The sequence below is a fragment of the Ischnura elegans genome, chromosome 1 (genome assembly GCF_921293095.1).
Source record: "Ischnura elegans chromosome 1, ioIscEleg1.1, whole genome shotgun sequence".
Taxonomy (NCBI): Eukaryota; Metazoa; Arthropoda; class Insecta; order Odonata; family Coenagrionidae; genus Ischnura; species Ischnura elegans.
The window spans coordinates 24635476-24655767 of record NC_060246.1 but is presented as its reverse complement, the minus strand read 5'-3'; the positions used below and the strand labels follow the sequence as shown (position 1 = coordinate 24655767).

The window sequence follows — 20292 nt, the reverse complement described above, 5'->3', positions numbered from 1 at the left end:
CTTCTAAATACACCCAAATGAAAATTTTTAATCCAGGAGGGATCAGAAATTGGTTCTAAGATTGGCAAAGTACAGTAAAGTTCAAAACAGTGGATTTGATGTTCACCCACTTCAAGTAGGAGAAGAGTCTTCAGAAATAAGTTTTATCAATATAACAAATACTATTCAGGGAAACCTCGCCTTTCCCGGAAAGATTGGATATGCTTTCTTTGGAAGCCACGAAGAAAATTGAATTGCCTTGGACAAGCTAGTCTAATTTGGATCAATCCTGATGGTGTATCCTGTCAGTAGCTAATACAGAAAAAACTCAAGGGGGGGGAGCAAAAATTATCTTGAGCTATATCTTTACTTTTGTAATTATGGCAAATAATTATGCCACATGTCAAATTTAAGATAGTTTTATTTGAAGTGATAATAGGCATATACAAGAGAATGCCACCTTATGATATAAAAAATCTACAATTGTGGTTCTGCAATGTTAGGGACGCAATGCAAGGGAGGGGGGAGCACATGCCCCCTTACAGTGGCGTAACTTTGGGGAGGGGTTAGATCCTCCCCAAAGCCTTGGAGACATAAAAACAATATTTTACACTTTTGTCTAGTTTTGACTGGTAATAACTGCATCTGCTTAAAGTTAAATTTTAGTGTCAAAATGATGTAAAATATATTTCCAGACACGTCATTTTTCAAAAATTTTCCTGGATTTTTAAAATGTTACTTGGGAGGGGGGTTGCCACCCCAGGCATATTCCTAGGTATGCCACTGCCCCCATATGTTTCCTGCAGTGGCCATAAAAGCTTGAGTCATAACACAGATGCATTACATTGCAAGGGGGTTATAAAAGGACTCAAGTGAGCATATTATGAGATGAAAGGCAAAGATAACAACCAAAAATAATGACTTAAGATACTAATACAGCAATAAGAAGCTGCTTGCCTTTGTAGAGATTCGAAAGACTGTAGGGCATGGAGACTATTTACTTCATATAAGCTAAATCACCAGGCACTGTTGGCAACATCTGACTCAAATGATTAACATACTTCCACTTCTGTTAAGCAAAACAACCACAAACTGAAGAAATAAAAAACAAGATTGTGACTATTTACATTTTATTAAAAAAATTAACAAAAAACTAAAAACAATAAATATTATTTAGGCACAACCAGAGGTTTTATATTTAATTCATTTAAAATCTCTTCTACAGGCTGTTCCCACCTCTTTTCAAAATAAACCGTCATCAGAAATTTGGCTTCATATCCTGTTCGTACAGCCCACGGCAAATGGTATTTAACATACTTTTTCCGCTGCCTGTAAATGAAAACTTTCAATCAATCGAGTGTCACAAGGATTCATATTTACTTACATTAAGAGTAAAATATGTTCACATGCAATCGTCACAAAATTCTACTTTACTCAATCACAGATCCACAGTGGATTAAAAAAACAAATAAAAGACCTCTTCCAAGAATTGGTGACTTAACAAAAATTGACTACATCCAAGATACACAGGTAAAAACGATGAAATAAATACTATTATGTACTCTAGTTATGCAATATTTGCACAATTTCCATGCATGACTAGTGATAGATGTAAATAGATCTTTGATAACCATTACACAATCTCCGTAACTTATTTTCTTGCAGTTTTGGGAGTCTCTCTCTCTTCTTCTCCCTTCCTTCCATTACACAAGGATAAAACTAGAGATGGGTCTAATAGCAGATTTCTCGAACTCGAATATCGAATTCGAATATTAAATCATTTCTCGAATATTCGAATACCTTGAATTTGGAATACCTCAATACTAGAGTTGCGCAAGGCATATTAAAGGTACATTTCTTCTTCTATTTCCCTTGATGAATGCATAAATAAAAAGGTCTCCAGTGGAACCTCGGTCTATCGTTTTTCAAGGGGATGGACGAAAAAAACGATGAATGCGGGAATGTTTGACAAGGTTGCCAATGCAACAGGAAACTCAGGATTTTGGCGAGTAATTGTGATTTCCTTTAAAGGAATTTAAAGGAATAGGAATTTAGCTGATTAATGGAATATTTTATTTTATGGTAACAATTTGGGCATATACCTAGTTGATTCAAGTATCATCTCTTTCAAATATCCTAAGGGGACACACCACCATGCAAAAAAATGATTGCATGCGGCCGCGACATTTACACTGCTAAATGGATTTCTATCTAATGTATACATTCTTATCAACCAAACGCCATTTCAGCGGCACGCCCACCTGATACTCGGCTTCTTCCAACTTCTTATTTTCAACAGGTAGCTCGCTTTACCCCCAATTCCTACTATCAAGTGCTAGCAGACAATCCCGAGGCGTTTTTCAAAATACACACGCTTCGCCACTGGATTTTCGTCAACTATTTTCAGTCCATCTTTGGAAGTTCTCACGAGATAGAAGACGAATTCGAATCGCTATCAGGGAGAAACCAAATATCTTGAGAAAATACCCCTTCGTCTGTGACTGAGACAATAGAGATTTATAGCACTACTCATAAATTGTAACTTGATATATGTTTTCGGAAAAAAATACCGCATCAACTTCCGAGAAGCTCAGCTGTGAAGATATCAAGTTTCACCAGAATGGTAAGTCTCCGTTGCATTTTGACATTTATTTTCTTGTGTAAATTACGTGCACATTACTAATATTTCAATCCAATAAAGGTGTAATATCAATTGCCGAAAGTCATTTTTAGACACCTTTTGGGCTAGTAGATGACTCATGCAGCGGTAGACCTCCTTAAATGGGGAACTTCGAAGCAGATAGGCAGAAAAGGTCAGTGGGGGAGAAAGAGGGAAGGGTGAAACACAATTCTATTATTCTCCGGTAACTTGATATTTTCTTTTGCAGCTTTTGATTTATGGTCTTCGTAATACGAACCCTGCGCGAGCTGGGGCCTTTGCTTGATTTCGGAGAGGAGGAAAGCATCATGAGAGGAGAGGCCGAGGGCTGATGGATGGAGGGGGTAGCGGAATTTGGGAATTGTGCCACATAGTTACTATCCCACAGCACTGAGGTTCTCCTGGTGGGGGAAACCGGGTATTTTCGGATTTTATCACCTGATCATTTTCGGTTCCCCACGTCAAACTATTTTTACCGCCCTATTCTGTGAATTTGATGTAGTTCGTCAACTTGCCTAAAACGGCACTGCATGCACTAAACGATAAGAGTTCTCTACATTTTTCCAAGTCAACTACCAACGACGTGCGTACGACAGTGTATTACGCGAAATTCAAAGTATTCGAGATGGTACCTTTAACATAATTATTCGAGTTCTCGAATATCGAATATGTACTTAGTAGTATTCGAGTATTCGCAGATACTATTCGCACATCTCTAGATAAAACTATAAACATTCTGATGGGGATGTGGGATTTGATAAGCACTTTGATGATTTAGTGACTGAGTGGCCACATTGAGGTTATGAAATGGATATGAGCAACAGGAAGGATGTTCAAATATCAAAAATATACCAACTTGGAAGGGGATGAAGAAATATCACTACCTAATCAACTTTTAAAGCTTTTGAGGGTTCTTTATTTTCCACTTTATCCATAACAGTGGTCACCCTGAATCTAGAAATAATGAATAATAATAATAATGAATCCTAATGTAACATCTTATTAGTTCCACAGGAACTTATTGTAGCTTCACAGGGATGATTTCATAATTAGTTAACACAGTTCACAATACCTGTATGTTCATTATTTTATGTAGTTTCTGACCAACAAATCAACAGCATAAACATCAGTTATAAGAGTCATCACATACATAGGCTCATAACTTACTTGGCACTAAGTTGAAGAGGACCAAACAATGCTCCTGCAACACACATAGGTAGTCCTGTTTGAATGCCTTCCACCCATTTAACGGTCACTTCACCTGCAATACATCATATAATATGAAAGAGTTCACCACATAATTATTTTCAAAAACCTTGTAAAGCTAGAAAAATAATTTTGAAACAGATGTGGTTTTTGGTTTGAGTTGTGATACAAAACTAAAATAAACAAATATGTACCATAATTTGATTTGTAACTTCAAAAACTAACTTCTTCAATTCACAAATAATGATCATAGTACCAAGTTGGGGCAATATAGGAATATCATAATGTGTCTAATTCAGTTATAAGATGTGGAAAGTCACCAGCATAGTAGTATCACTTGAAGAAATGATAAAAATAAGAAAATGTGCATTGTGGAGGTACAAACAGTACAGACTGTGTACAGTTCACAATAATATAGGTTGAAATTTCCCAAGGTCTGCACCATCATTTGCAAAAGTTATACAACATATTGAGAGGTGCCAATAGGAGGGAACACTCAAAATTAAAAATTGGTTTTCGTTATTTAAAACCAAAAAGATATGAATGAAAAACACACACGCAAAATTTTAGTGCTCAAATTCGATTTTTGACCGAAATAAGTAGCTTTGAAAGTCTGCTAGGAGCTTCGGCCACGCCCACGGCACGAAATGTATTTCTATTGGCTGATGCGGCGTGACGTGTGAATCTCATGAATGTCGTGACAGTAATGCTTGAAGAAGCCGTAAACACACTGCGTTCGTGGAAATAGTGGCCAAACGTTTATCGTCATGGCCAAACACAATGTTAATTTTGTTCTGGCAGATACCAGAAGTGTATTGACATTATTAACAGGGACTCTGGACAATTTTTTGTCTCAAAAAGAATCATTTCATTGAAATGAAACTTCTTAAGATGAAATGTTAACACTTTTGAAAGAGACAGTAATCACGGCAATTATCGTGGATGTTTTAATTTGTGGACTTACCATCATAAAATCCTTTACTTATTACTGGTTTTTAGTTTCCGGATGTAAATTGTGAAATAAATGAACAAATGAGCTACAGCTCTAGCTGTTTTCTTGCCCTCTGAAGGGAGGAAATTCAGGGTTCTCTCAGTTTCTTTTAGGATTAGTATTCAAATTTCGTTGGAACAGCATTTTTTAAAGCAGAGGTCTCGCTTTGGCCCACCTATGTTCCTGATAAATGTTCAAGTCAGTTTTGTGCTACGAAAAATGGTAAGAGTAACTCAGAGAAGGGGATTTTACATGAAAATATCCGTAAGTTCACTTATATTCATCAGAGTTACTGGTACAGTCACTTTCAAAAGTTTTAGGACAAAGTTTGTGGCAGCACTTCTGCTTCTCAAGGAAATTTAGTATCCTATACTCCTTTTGAAGTTATCTGCTGCACTCTGCTGGTATTCCGCTTGCGATTATATACATGCACACAAAGGGACAAATTATTTTATACTGCAAATTTATCATTCCGCTTCTATTTATGTAGGGTGTAATGATTATTTCGTGAGCATTTACAGCATACTTGCACCGGTTTTTACCCTTGGTGGTTAAAGTAATCATTATATGAATTTTGAGAAGTAACGGGTCGCCGTGGCGGTGGCCTAGTGAGCAACACTTTGAGCTCGGGTAGTGAAGATTGAGGGGTCGGGACTTTCTCTCATAATTTTTCCAGCTTCTTTTCCTAGTTATTAACAGCTTTTTTATAATCGTAATTTCGCTGTTTTTGATATTATGCTTTTATTATTGCCGATGCAAATTTTTTAAATTAAGAGAAAAATGGTGGATAAAATCCTGGCGTTAGCATTAACGTATAGTTTGAAATCAGGCGAAAGGAGTCACACAATTGAATTTATTATTTGTCAATTATTCTTTTTCTATTAATGGCAGTTCAAACTATTTGCTAGTATTCATTCAGTAAGTATTTGCCTCCGGTTTCTCTGTTTTGTTGTAAGATTTGCAAAGTTATCCTTTTTTATTATTTACTATTTGTTCTTCTATTTATAGACATGGCGGCACCGGGAGTCAAATGTGCTTATTTCTCTTTTATTGAGAGTAATTTAATATTGTAGTGTTCCTGGAGTACAAATTTGAGTTTATCATGTATTAGTTTGTACTATTTGACACATCACCAGGTTAGCGTCGAAGACCCTTTCCATTGCAGTGGTTGGCTTTTAATGCACAAGATAGAAACAAAGAGTGAAAACCAGGGCAAATATTCAGTAAATGCACACGAAATAATCATTATATCCAACATAAATTGAAGCAGAATGATATATTTGCAATTAAAAAGTAAAATTTCCCGTTGAGTGCGAATATATTTAAGCACATACGAAATTTTTGAGATTTGTGGTCAAAGACAACAAAAGGAGTAATGGAAAATAAATCTCTTTGAGAAGCAGAAGAGATTTACATTAAAATGGCCCTCACACATTCTATAACAGCCTATTTCTGAAGGAATATGTAGTCTCCGTGCAGCATAGCACCACCGCCTTCCCCGGTCTGGTTCATTTGGCACCACAAAAAATACTTTTCTGGCGTTTAACGAGAGGTAAATTCACATCTCGGCACACAAAAATATACATGAGGTTTCCTCCCACTCATTTAAAATTCTCCGTTTTATCTAGTATTTACTAATACTCGAAATAACGTATACGACAATGCACTCCTTATGCAAGCAATGCAGATGAGGTTCACACGTCATCAGCATGGCGTCGCCCGAGAAATACGTTTTTGGCGCGGAATTCAAGTTGAAACTTCAAACTGCTCTAGGGGCGAAATTATTCTGCGCTCAATGGTAAAATTTGGTGAGAGCCTTTCTTACACCCATTGCTTTATAAATCAAACAAAATATTTGGTAGTGTAACCCCTTCTATTATGCTCCATAGATGATTTCTGGAAAATACAGAATTTGACCAATCAGTATCTGAGTATGAATCTTCATGGTTCATGTCGGCTACATAATGTCTCACCACACACGGATCATTATGATATGGGAGCAAACCAAGTTCATTGTGATAAAAGAAATTGCAAACCCTTATCATAGCAAATACAATTTGTCCCTACCTTTAAGGTTCATGGAGCTTAAAAAGACTTAAATTTTTATGACAATAACATTCCCAATCATAATAACGAAGGGTCATTCCACGTCAAATCACCCAGAAATTTTCAAAATGACACCCACCGACTCGGATTTTAATGAAATTTTTATCACTAGCTACTATCACCTATCTAATGACCCATGTAAAATATTTCCTCTCTCACTCTCATAGTTTGCAAGATATGAGGAGTCAAAGTTTGAGATGTTTGCTCAGAAGTGGCGCTAGTGTGAGTCAAATTCCAGAGTGCAGGGCACATCGTAAAAATTCATAACTCAGAAACCACATAATATATTTGAATGAAATTTTGACCCCTTGTCTATCCAAGTGCACAGCTTCCATAGTAATGTCTTTTATTCCCCTTGCATTGTTATGTTAGCCAAAATGATGTCAACAGTTGTTAATTAACCGATTTTTTTAGCTCAAAAACATTACTTCATATTTTCAGAATTATCACCAAAAGGCAGAGCAGTTAACTCATCCAATTTTTTTTTAAATTGAAGGTTAATATGTGCTCCAATATACTGTGAAATAAAAATGGTGGTGTTTTGACTGCCACTATGAGTATTTCAGGTTTTACTTTTTTTTCTGCCCCCGTGAGAGGGATTTTGGACACGTACTGTAAGACAATAAGTATAAGTGTATCCATACCTTCATGAGGATATATTTGAAATATTAGTCAGTAAATCTAAGACCAAACATGTAGTCTAGTGAATGTGGCTCTTGTTCATGTAATTATTTTTAGAACAGTACTTGGCTTGTGGCAGCTAGGGGAAAAGAGTCCAAATGGCTCAGAAATGTGAAATGATGCTTTTTCCTGGAATTTACCCATTTTTTCAAGTGTTTAGTATAGGGACAAATTGGTATCAACATACATTAGACTCTTACTGTGCATTAAGAGGATAAATGGAAATACTAATTTAAATAATATTATTTAAATAATACACTTCAATGTGTTTAAGGCATCTCCCGAACATCTCTGGAGGCTCTCTCGGGCAACTAAACGCTTTACAATACCACCAATTCCATCACATGGGGATTTTACATGGCTTGTAGCAAAGAATGTCCATGATGCCATTAAAGAGAAATCCTGGTAATGCTTGCAAAGATTGAGAAATTTTTTGCAGTTCTTGTACCGTCCTGCACAACCATCACTAAAGTAACTCAATTTTTTGACTAAAGTAAAATTTTCCTTCACAAAGCAAAATATTATTCTTTGGGTTTCATAAACAAAGGCTACATCATGCTCCAAATCATCTGACAAGATGCATAAACTGAAAATAATAAGCTGTTTAGTCAGGTGATCTCGAGTATAAATCACAACAGGGTGTACCGTACAACTATCACTTGTCCAGTGATACCCTTGTGCCTCATCTTTGATAGCATATGAGTAGTTCTCATTGAAGTCAAGGAGAACAACTTAATCAACAAGTTAATAAATAACAAGTTAATCGGTACTCATCAAATGTCGCAAGGAAGTTCACTAGTTGAGATCTGTCACGGGAAACACACTGACTATATGAAACTTCATCTCCGGGGTCACATTCTTCAAACGTTTTCAGCAGTAAGCTTTTCAACTTTTCACGTGAAGGACACTGAGAGCAATGTCGCAGTATACAGTCCCTATTTTTTCTAGAGCACACTAAATAACCAATTAGGTCCTGGCTTGTTTCCTCTATATTACAGGCATTAAGCAGTAAGTTGACATTTTAATGAATTGTGCAAACACACACTGAATGCGTTCCAGGAGATCCTGCTACCACAAACCATTTTGGACCTAGGTTGCAGAATTTAGAAAAGCCAATTTTAATTCTGGGAAAGTCAAATTTAAAAGTGGAATACAATTCCTTCAAGTTAGCAAGTAATAATTTCTTCTGAACATGTACATTTTTGGAGATACTAATGGAATCTTTCTTTCCAGGCATCATTCTGGAGTACTCATCACTTTTATAGAAAGTCCTAACTAATTGTAATGTTTTATATTTGCCTTCCCTTTTCTCAATTCAGGTGCAGCCATTGTCTCTGAAAAGTTCTCTTGCTTGGCGGGCAGTGTACTCACTCACATGAAACTCTTCCATTACTTTCTTCCTGCTCCATGAAGTTGGTACCAATGATAACAGATGTACCTTTCCTTGATGAGTACTTGATGTGTCAACTTTTTGTTTGATTAAGTCAATGAGCACATCCATATCATGAACTTTCTGAAGTAGTTCTTTTGGCAGTTTTGGGTCATCTTTTTCTGGAGATAATTCTTTATCAAGAACTCTTTTAACTTTCCTTTTAAAATTACTGCATGCTGACTCTACTTTCCTTTTAGCATAGGTTGACCTTCTGTGAGATGATATGCCATGAAATTTTAAAGGTGACTCCTCTCTATCTTGCAGCGTTCTGTTAAGTAGCTCAGTTGATTTTTCTTGGGATACTGTTGTTTCAAAATTCATAATACTATCATTGCTGTCACTATCTACTTCTTCAACATCAGAAAGCTCATTTCCAAACCTGGAGTGTTTCTGTACTTCCTCCCTACATGGCTGGAATATTTTCATTCCTGGCACTAATTTCCGAAGAGTTGGGATTTTACAGGCCTTTTCTGCAAATTCAAGACTTACATTTCTCAGTGATTTTGATATTTTCTTCTTGTGGCTCTTAAAAGGATCAAGACAATATATTTGGTAGGTTTCATACTTTTTCAAATAGTATATTCTGTGATGTTCGCAGACATTGGATAAGAATTCCCCAGGTACACCACTTCTGAGAGATAACAGCTGTTTTTCAAGTATACTCATGATCTCAATTTTGTTCAGTTGCACCACTGGTGTGTAGGTTTTTTTGAGGCAATCAGATGCAGTTACTTTTCGATGCTGCACAGTTAAAAAATTTGCTCATTTTGAAGCATAGTGGAGACACCAACCTTTTTTAATGTTGAAGTTCACAATGAGCAGCTTCGCCTAACTCATTGCACACCCAATTAATGTACAGGTAAAAATACACGGACCGTACACACAGAATAAACTTGGACACCCATGGAGCATCTTCACACAAGAAGATTTGGCAGAAGACTAAAAGTGGTACCCTAGAATCTATTTTGATTTATCATGCCCTCACTGTGATACATTGTAACATTTTATTCTTCCTAATGTAGAGGTTGCACTTAATTCTCTTATTCCTTAGGGAGATGGAATAACACTGAAAAGTGAGGCTGAATAGGTGGGATTGTATTACCTTCTCAAGTTTGTCATGTAATACAATCATATGTGAGGCAGGGGAGAAAACAATGTGGCACATAATGTCAGCATTATCTCTCCCAGTGAAATAGAAATTTAATACTCCAGTTGCCATCAAGGAATGTGGATACTGATGACAACCTGCTGCATATCTATAAGTAATACCATTTGCTCTGCCAGCTCTTCCATCACCAAGGGTTTGGAAGACCGTACTTCTTCTGTGAAAGTGAGGCTAACTTTGTACAACTCCAGTTCAGCGGGACTCATTTAATCACTTTTTCACAGATCTTAACAAACTTGAACATTGCATGTGCTTATGATGACCACTGGTATTTTAGATTAGTGATTTCTAAACACGAGGAAGAACATGATGTGAAAGTGAAATTTATGCACCCATATGGAAAATCCCCATGTGATGGAATTGGTGGTATTGTAAAGCGTTTAGTTGCCCGAGAGAGCCTTCAGAGATGTTCGGGAGATGCCTTAAACACATTGAAGTGTATTATTTAAATAATATTATTTAAATTAGTATTTCCATTTATCCTCTTAATGCACAGTAAGAGTCTAATGTATGTTGATACCAATTTGTCCCTATACTAAACACTTGAAAAAATGGGTAAATTCCAGGAAAAAGCATCATTTCACATTTCTGAGCCATTTGGACTCTTTTCCCCTAGCTGCCACAAGCCAAGTACTGTTCTAAAAATAATTACATGAACAAGAGCCACATTCACTAGACTACATGTTTGGTCTTAGATTTACTGACTAATATTTCAAATATATCCTCATGAAGGTATGGATACACTTATACTTATTGTCTTACAGTACGTGTCCAAAATCCCTCTCACGGGGGCAGAAAAAAAAGTAAAACCTGAAATACTCATAGTGGCAGTCAAAACACCACCATTTTTATTTCACAGTATATTGGAGCACATATTAACCTTCAATTTAAAAAAAAATTGGATGAGTTAACTGCTCTGCCTTTTGGTGATAATTCTGAAAATATGAAGTAATGTTTTTGAGCTAAAAAAATCGGTTAATTAACAACTGTTGACATCATTTTGGCTAACATAACAATGCAAGGGGAATAAAAGACATTACTATGGAAGCTGTGCACTTGGATAGACAAGGGGTCAAAATTTCATTCAAATATATTATGTGGTTTCTGAGTTATGAATTTTTACGATGTGCCCTGCACTCTGGAATTTGACTCACACTAGCGCCACTTCTGAGCAAACATCTCAAACTTTGACTCCTCATATCTTGCAAACTATGAGAGTGAGAGAGGAAATATTTTACATGGGTCATTAGATAGGTGATAGTAGCTAGTGATAAAAATTTCATTAAAATCCGAGTCGGTGGGTGCCATGCCTGGGTGAACTGACATGGAATGACCCAAGAAGTCATCTCGTAATTTGTTGCATTAAGTAAATTATTAAATCTCTTATTAAAATTAGTTTATTATTTGGACAAGACATTGAAGGAAAACAAACACCGAAATGACAAGGATGTGTTAGCAAAGGAGGCATTATGAATAGGATAGAGTAGTCGAAAGCGGTCTTCTGTAAGAGCATAAAGAAAAAATACTAGCCAAAGGGCCAAAGGTCTGATCTAGAGTAGAGTGCTTTACAAAGCGGAAACCTAGATGCTGAGGAAAGAAGATGAAAATGGACTTTATTCCCTTCTGTTTAATTCAAGAACCCCATTCACTTCCTTGCCCTACCTTATTTGAAAACCCTTTTCAACCCTTATTCAGTCTTTCTTTATTTTTAGGCCATTGCTTTTGAAGAAAATACTTGCAGAATTCAGCCATATAGAAATCAGCTGCTTCCTCTACTTTACATGGTGCATTGGATGCTCACAGGCCAAAGTAAGGATCAGCTGATAGGTCTTGCACTTCTTCCTGCCCTATGTCTCCATTGCAACCTACCTGGCCAGAGTCAGGAGGGCAATTTACTAGAGGTACAAATTTCAGGCTGTGAGTGATTTGCACAAACTTAAGTCCAAACAGGACCAATTTTAGCTCTATGTTTTGCATGTGAAAGTATGGATAAAGCAACCCCAAGAAGTCCCTGACACAATATAAGCTCAGTATGTATAGTAAGGTACATATATTCTTTAGAGCGGTGCATAACTAGTTATCTTGAAAGTAATTGAGTGTACCCATTTACCAGTGACAGCAAATTCAGTACAGACTCTGAAAACAGGTATACAATGTTCATAGCGACAGTCACTATGGTCGGTGTAGCTTCAAGGAGAAGAAGAGTCTGAGTACAAGGCTGCGTGTTTTTGATTGGGGGGGGAGAGAGGTCAGTGTCATGAGCTCACTGAGGCCCAGAATTCAACTGAGTGTTTTTTAAAAGTTTGCAGCTAAAAATGACAACTTGATCATCAAAAACATAACTCAGTCAAATAGACACCAATTGACGATGTTGAATTACTATTATTATTATTATTGTACAAGTTACAAGTTGGCTATTTGCCAGGTGGTAACAGTTTATACAAAAAATAAAAAGAAAAACAAAAGTATTGCAAATGAGAAATACATTACCAAAATGAAACTAGAAAAGTGAATATTTAAAATTCAGTGATATTAATTTTCCAATATTAATCCTCTACACCTCTTCTTGAAAATCCTTACGTTATGTCCTGTTGAATTATTTATGTGATTATTATTGCCTATAACTCCACAAATATTATATTTTATGGGTTCACTCACTGTCAGATATTTATATCATAAAATGCATGGTATGTTAGGGCTGTCAAGTCTCTAAAATTGTAAATACTACAGTTCATTCCACCCAAATTAGACCAGGTGTTTAATGATACAGGGGTAAATAAATTAATACTTGAGGGTGAGCGGCGACTATCAGGCATAATGCATGTAAAGATGTATCACAGAACATTATGTAGTCATGTGCCACTGCTGTGGTTCCATTATTAGCGACTGCCTCACAGAAACAATAATCGTGCCAGACCATGGTGATTAACATAAATTGTTATTTCATAGTCCAATGTTTGAAAGGAACTCATCTGTCCAGTTTTCCCTAAAGAGCCCCCCCCCGCATTGGTTATTGTAATTCTGTTTGCACTCCCTCATTTTTTTCTTCTAACTCTTTTAATTGCTTTAATCCAGCTCCAAAGTTTGCAACTTGAAATTTTTGAGGATCATACAGATGCAATGGTGTGGGTACCAGGTACACCAGCCAATCCAAACTCAGGAAGCCAACAATGGCTTATTAGATGAAACCAATATTTCAATTAGGATTTCTTTCTTTATTGGCTTCATAGGAATACCTGAAATGACAATGAATTAAACTTTTTTCCATTACTATGCGCTCATTTCCCTCTCTTAACCCTTTCGCTGATGTTCAATCTCCGAAAACCTTCTCCTCACATGCGGCGAAAAGGTTAAAATTCGTTTTTTGGGCCCATGGAGCAGGTACCTCCGGAATGGGTGTGGTACACCCTCCGAAGGGTCGCTAATCCGCGACCCTATCCTCGACAAGCTCACCCACGCAGGACCGTCTCCTCGACCCTACCAGTGGGGGCCTACCTCCCGAAAACTGACCGCTCTGACTGCATTTTGAATATCAATCAATCAATCCGATCATCAAAAAATGATTGTTTTCATCGCACTCCTGCCAATCAGACAATCAAGTACGTCTTTGAACCGTGTTTCTGCGATGAAAAATAATGATTTATTCAACTTTGTTAAAAACGCGGCTGCGGACAACCGCAAAATGGCCATTTCAGCAAAGTTAACAAAATCGTTATTTTTCATCACAGAAACACGATTCAAAGATGTGCTTGATTGCTTGATTGGCAGGAGTGCGGTGAAAACAATCATTTTTTGATGATCGGATTGATTGATTGATATTCAAATTGCAGTCAGAGCGGTCAATTTTCGGGAGGTAGGCCCCCCGCTGTTAGGGTCAACGAGATGGTCCTGCGTGGGTGAGCTGGTCGAGGATTACGGGTCCCGGATTAGGAACCTTTCCGAGTGCTTCGGCGAAAGTGGTGACCGCATGGAAGGGACGAAGAAAAAGTACGTCCACAGCAGTCTGCCGTGCGGACGTACTAGGTACGTCCACAGCAGTGAAAGGGTTAATGTACTAACCCTTCACAACATAATCATAGCCTTAAAGCTTCTGAAGGTATATCTTCTTGAATTCTGACCTACATAGAAGTGACCTTTTGAAGAGATGATCTCTAATCAGTGGCTATTTTGGAGTTCTGGAGTTTTATTCCGGAGTAGAATGAATCGTATTGGAATGATTTTGTTTTACCCTATAGCCTACTTTCATATGGCTGCCAGGCACAACTGTAAATTGAACAAAAGTGGTGCCCCTCAATTTGTCGCTTGCTTTTTGCAAATGATAGCACATAAATAACCTTCATAATAATAGTACATAAATACTTTTCCCAAGCAGAACTTATGATATTAAAAATAATAAAATGTTCAAATAAACCACAACCTAGAATATGACAGTGTTTAGTAGTCCTTACCCAACATGTTAATTGGCATACCCAGAAGGGCATGGACAAGGTCATGCACCTCCCGGTATCTCTGCATGACATAAGCCAAATCTGGGTCATCCACAAACTGAACTGGGCGCCGGGAGTCGGGCGTTATCTTCTGTAATATCAGGGGTACCAATACAATACATGAGGGCTTACGTATTAATCTTTATGAGACAGTGAGAAAATACTATAAGTACAGCAAAAATAAATATCTACATAGTTATGCATCATGAGACCCATTTCATTCAATTATTGGGGTCCTTACAAAAAATGCAAGATAGAACACCAAACTCACTTACACGGTGAGACATCAAGAGATGATACTTTTAATATCCCACAATATGGGTAATCATGATTACTGGTAGCAACAAATTAAGTTGAATAAGAAGGGGCATGGCTTGATGAAATATCATGACTTGATGAGGCCACCAGCAGAGCAGAAATGAGCAGCACATTGAAAAATATAGAGGGGCAAAATATTGACGTTCTACTCAGATTGTAAAAAAGTTGAGCAATTTTCCTTGCAGTTACTGGTTGCCTCATCAAAATTACTTCCACATGACGACCATCACGATTTATGAAGAACTTTTTCAAACGTTTTGAATCATTCATAACCACGTATTTAAGCCTAAATTTTATGAATTCGATGGGATTTTTCTCATTACTTGACCCTTTACTCAAAAATTCATCATTTTTGTTGATGCCAATGCATGTGCGGAAAAAAGTATGCGTTGCAGTTGCCAGGGAACTGATCCATTAACTGAAAATATCATTTATCCGGATTGTCTGGGCCTAAGCATTCCAAATTTATAATCTTCGATGTATTTCAATCAACAACTTCCATTATTCCTCATATGGCCGCAGAACTTGAATGCTATTCCCTTCCTTCCTTTTTCATTTGTTCTCTTGAATCCCTTCCTTCATTGTATCTTTCAGTTCATATTTTTTGTCTTTTTTTATTTCTTAAAGAATTCCTAACCAATTCAAAAATATTACATAGCACCAAATGATTCTATCCCTCTCTGAGATTTCCTGAAAAATTATATACACAGATCTATATTTGAATTGAGCCAGTAGTATATAACCAATTACATACCAGTATACTTATGGTCCTCACAACATCATAATTTAGCATTTCACAGCTGAAATTTTATAGCTTCATTAAGCTTTTTCTTTCCTCAGTATTTGACTGCAAAATGAAAGTCTGATCTTCAACTAGATATACTAAGAATCTTCACACTTAAGAAGACAGAAAATAGCAGCGTAATACACTTACGTGCACATTGAGAAATTCGGTGTAAACTCTTCCTAGGCTTCCAATGGGCATTTTACTTAATCGGTCCAAATCTACAGTTCTAGAGTTGATTCGAGGTTGATCCCTAAAATAATAAAATGAAATATCAAGCAAGAAATTCTTCTTTGCCATTATAATAAGTCAAATAATGTCTAACATTAGAATATAATTGTCACCCTTCAAAGTGATTTAAAATACTTTTGAATTGCATAGTGAACAAAGTGTACAGCATGATGAATTTTTTTGAAATGAACTCTTCACAGCCTTCCCATTCCTGTTCCACATAAAATGTATAACCCTTGCTGCAAACAAAGCTTAATCTTACGGTGCATTAAACTTAACTTTCCTGCATCCATTTTTAACTATTCCTTCACCATTTAGCCTTCTCTACACTACAAAGGGAAGCCCTATGAAAAGGAGGTCACCTCGTGTCAGTAATCATATCAACAGCATCATTGGTAATCACTGTGACTGACAATGTTTCTCAGCCTAGGGTTCCCACTCTAACTAAATTATAAAATCACAGTTTTTTCCAGGTTTTCACGGTCTAAATATTGTCAAATTCAAGGTCTGTTGACTGCCATTAAAGGCAGAAATATTGATGAGGTAACAATCACCGGCCGTTAACTAAAAATTTATCAAACGCAACAGACGCCGTGAATGGAAATGCAGCAATGAAAGTGCTCTCTTTCATGAAGTCACCGATCGATATCCAAATTCATGTTCGGCTAAATGTTGAGTGGGAAAATGGAGGGAGCAGGTTGGTAGGGAAGTGAAGAAGTGTCTGATTTTTTGCCAGGGTTAATGAACACTTTGTTTACTGGTATTCCAATCACAGGCTCAAGATAAATGTGCCGTCATGGCACACAGACCAATAATTGTACTTTCAATGTACGTGCGGAGATACATAAATGCTTGGACAGTGTCTGCCCGTGACTGACCTTGAAACATGATCAACACATCAATTTTTCTTTTGATCTGTCAATCGAAGTTCTAAAATAAATTGTGAGAGATTTTTGAGGTTTTGTGATGAAATTCACGGCTTTTTCCAGGTTTTTTCATGGTAGAGGAAATTCACGGCTTATTCACAGTTTTAAGGTTTTCACGGTTGAGTGGGAACCCTGTCAGCCTGACACATTCATTTCCCCTAATGTCACCTCTCTAGCAAGTAGCAGAGAAAGGTTTACCTCCTGAGGCCACTCAAATGTTGGTGATAAATAGACATTTCAGTTCAGTGCAGGGAAACTTCAAATGGTTTGATGATACCATCATAATAAAAATATACTTGATGACAATGAAATTTAGATAATCAACCTCTTCAGTTTCCTCAGAAGCCTTTTCATTGGATGCTTAAAAAGTCATTAAGGCAAACAGGGGCGCAGCTAAGAATTACGGCTAGGGAGGATTTTAAACGCAACTAATACTTACAGGTGTGGGGGTATTGCATACCCACCAGGGTAAGCAGGAGTTGCGGGGGCCCTCCTCCAGAATAATTTTAACAATAAAGGTTCAAAATGGCGATTTTTATGGCTTTCTGAGGGATATTTGATTAATCCTTACACTATTCTACAAGTAATACTGATCCAAATAAGTAAAATGGATTAAACTTAAAAATTTCTCTGAGCTCTGGGGTGGGTTTAATCCCCCAAATCCCCCCCCCCCTTGCTGCGCCACTAATGGCAAATTTCCCAATCAAAAGAAACTTTTAGTAACACTGCCATGTAGACTCCTGCTTAGAGGTTATGGCCCCTCAATTTGAAAAACTAAGGGGAAGAGTGTGTCATGTATTCAACAAACTACAATGTAGGAAGTTTAAAAAATTGCTATGGTATTTGGGCTAGCTATTCCTACATAGGAATAAACAAAATTGTTTGAAAACACTTTGCAAGTATGTACTTACCCATTTGCAAATAAGTTTGTCCTATGATAGTCTAGTTTGTTTTATTAAGATGAGTATTTTTAAATTAAGATGAGTATTGTTTCTGTATTTTTTTTCTGACAAGTGTAAAATTGTAGAAAATCGTGCATTACCTAAGAATTTGAGACCCTTCCTCATCATTCTTCATTTTCTCATGGATGGACTCAAGTGCACCACGCCCTGTAGTTTCCCCAAGGACTGCAATCATATCTGAAAAAAAATTATTTAAATTCACTGATCAAGTAAACGATGGAAAATATGAATAACTGCAAGGTATAATATATAGATATCATTGTATTTACCCACTCAACGCAAGGAAAGAGACATATCCGTTTCCTACACAAAATATGGGTACGAAGCTTATGTATCGTAAGCTATTGAGTGACTATTTATTTATTCACTGACTTCTACAAATTAGTACCAGATGATGACGTGCCACGTCGGTCTAGGTCATTCACTAAATAATTATATGGAATTACAAAGTTTTCTTTACTTTTCATTATCTATGGTACGACATCTGTCCTGCGTGAATGAAATGCTTGCTGACAAAATTCATTGATGGTTTTAACAACAGCTAAACAACTCACAACGAATTTTGCTGCAAATTGAAACAAATTTGACAATCTCAAGCGACTTGCTGGTGAAGATGCGAAGCATGGTAAGCAATTTTTTTTCTTGTGACGGAGAGAAAAAAATGCTAATGACAAGAGCTAAATGAACAATCTATGTATGGTAGCTGACCATGCTATACGTTATGCCACCACTAAAGATGAGGGAAGAAGTAGTAGCTACCCACTTTCATTGTAATCATATAACCAAAACTCAAATGCTATGTCCATTAAAACAAACTACTTCATTCAAGGTCCACACAATCACATTTATTAATTTTATTCTTTGCTGATGTACATTGATAACTAATTTGTGATAATGAAGCTTTCTTTTTGGCATATCAATAGCATCCATCACCATTCGTATGAAAAAAAAGTTTCTTACCTATGACCGTGGCTTAAATCCATCCGTTTACAAATGATAATGGTTGGCAAATTATCGTCTTAAATGAAATTTCTCCTCGAAGTGCAGAAGCACCAAAAATAGAATCATAATCCTCAAAGATATACATCTTCATGAATTCTCTGATATGATGCAATAATGGCAATATCAGGGGAGGGTCTGAAATTTAGGCCTCTATTCTGCCATTACTCTGGACGTTTGTCAACGTGGCCGTAGAAAACCCGCCAGAAAAAGCTTTGCTGCTTACTAATAAGCAGCTTTTTTATCTTTTCCTTCCAGCGTACCTCAATTACTTCCAATGTACTAGCTGTATACCAATTATGAATCCATAAAATAACTCTTGGATAAGCCTAACACACCGACCACATCGTCATTTCCATTTTTAAATACTGACATACATTGACCTCAGAGGTCAAACATGAAATACACTTGTGTCACTCACCAGGTCGTGTAGATGCATGCTTTAAACACATGTAAGCCGATCCTGCAGTGAGTAAAAACTTTTGAAAAACATTAGTAGGTATGTGACTGGTTGGAAGGTCTCTGATGGCATCAACATCAGAAGCATTCTCACTAGCTTTGAGATTCACCAAAGATGTCATAAAACTTCGTCCTCGCGTGACAACTGGTAATTTTGGCAATAATACAAAGCCCCGATTGAGTACATGTCCACCTAAAAATCAACAAACGGGTATGTTTAAAGACATGCGTTCTAAATAGAATGTTGATTATACAGTAACAATTAAACTTGGATCATAAAAAAATCTAAAAATTACGATGTCCAACGGTCACGTAATGACAACCACAGTGAAATCAGTCAGTACTCACGAAAACATAATATTTTCAGGCTGACCGCCATTGCAAAATGTCGTATGGTGTCTCCCGAATTGCGAGATCCAGCGAATCCAGCGAGATCGGAGCGGTTGACATCACCCCTCACCCCCTTGCTGCCCCCACCCAATTGGTGATTATTCAGGGTTGTTTTGTTTATCTTGAAAGTGGGTTCCCTCGATGTTAGCCGTTGTAAGTAAAATTAAATGCTGCTCTTATGCTGAGGCCATCGAAATATTACTCTGTTTAATGTATTTGAAGTTTGGATATCAAAATTCGCAAGCTTAGTGCACCAACTGAATTCGACCGCAAGGATTCGTATGATGGTCGGCTACCAACAGCAGCCGTTGCTCTCCTGTTCAGTATAAAGAATGCAGGGTTGATTCTCTAGTGCAATAATGTCGTCTGTTAGTACTGATAAACTTTCCTGCGGGATGGGGGTAAGTTATCTCCTGGATGAACATCATTGCAAATTATGGGTTTTGTTGTAATTTCATTGACATGATTTGGTTGATACACGTATTTGTTTTTGTTTATTAACGAGATTCAATCATTC

The 20292-nt window shown here is 37.0% G+C and overlaps 2 protein-coding genes across 3 annotated transcripts in view; one reads left to right on the top strand and one right to left on the bottom strand.

The window, feature by feature from the left end:
* Positions 1-1110: 1110 nt before the first annotated feature.
* Positions 1111-19833, bottom strand: LOC124157354 (ubiquinone biosynthesis protein COQ4 homolog, mitochondrial-like). Its single transcript, XM_046532018.1, has 7 exons — positions 19734-19833; positions 19348-19578; positions 18008-18104; positions 15959-16061; positions 14668-14797; positions 3806-3899; positions 1111-1308 (listed from the first exon to the last, which is right to left on the bottom strand). The coding sequence occupies exons 1-7, from the start codon at positions 19762-19764 to the stop codon at positions 1149-1151; spliced, it is 846 nt and encodes a 281-aa protein (XP_046387974.1). The 5' UTR covers positions 19765-19833; the 3' UTR covers positions 1111-1148.
* A 40-nt stretch (positions 19834-19873) lies between these two features.
* Positions 19874-20292, top strand: part of LOC124157346 (G-protein-signaling modulator 2) — a 29436-nt gene continuing 29017 nt past the window's right edge. For both annotated transcript variants that reach the window (XM_046532004.1, XM_046531995.1), the window contains exon 1: positions 19874-20176. In XM_046532004.1, the coding sequence (XP_046387960.1) occupies positions 20135-20176 (42 nt within the window). In that variant the 5' untranslated portion in view covers positions 19874-20134. The remainder of the gene's footprint in view (positions 20177-20292) is intronic.

Bases quoted from the DNA above. Each gene is read 5' to 3' on its own strand.
- LOC124157354 (XM_046532018.1), bottom strand. From the start codon at position 19,764: ATGGCGGTCAGCCTGAAAATATTATGTTTTC. The intron at 18,105-19,347 runs GTGAGTGACACA...ATTTTTTTTCAG, and splicing joins GCATGCATCTACACGACCTG to ATATGATTGCAGTCCTTGGG. The intron at 3,900-14,667 runs GTAAGGACTACT...GATGTATTGCAG, and splicing joins TATGCCAATTAACATGTTGG to GTGAAGTGACCGTTAAATGG.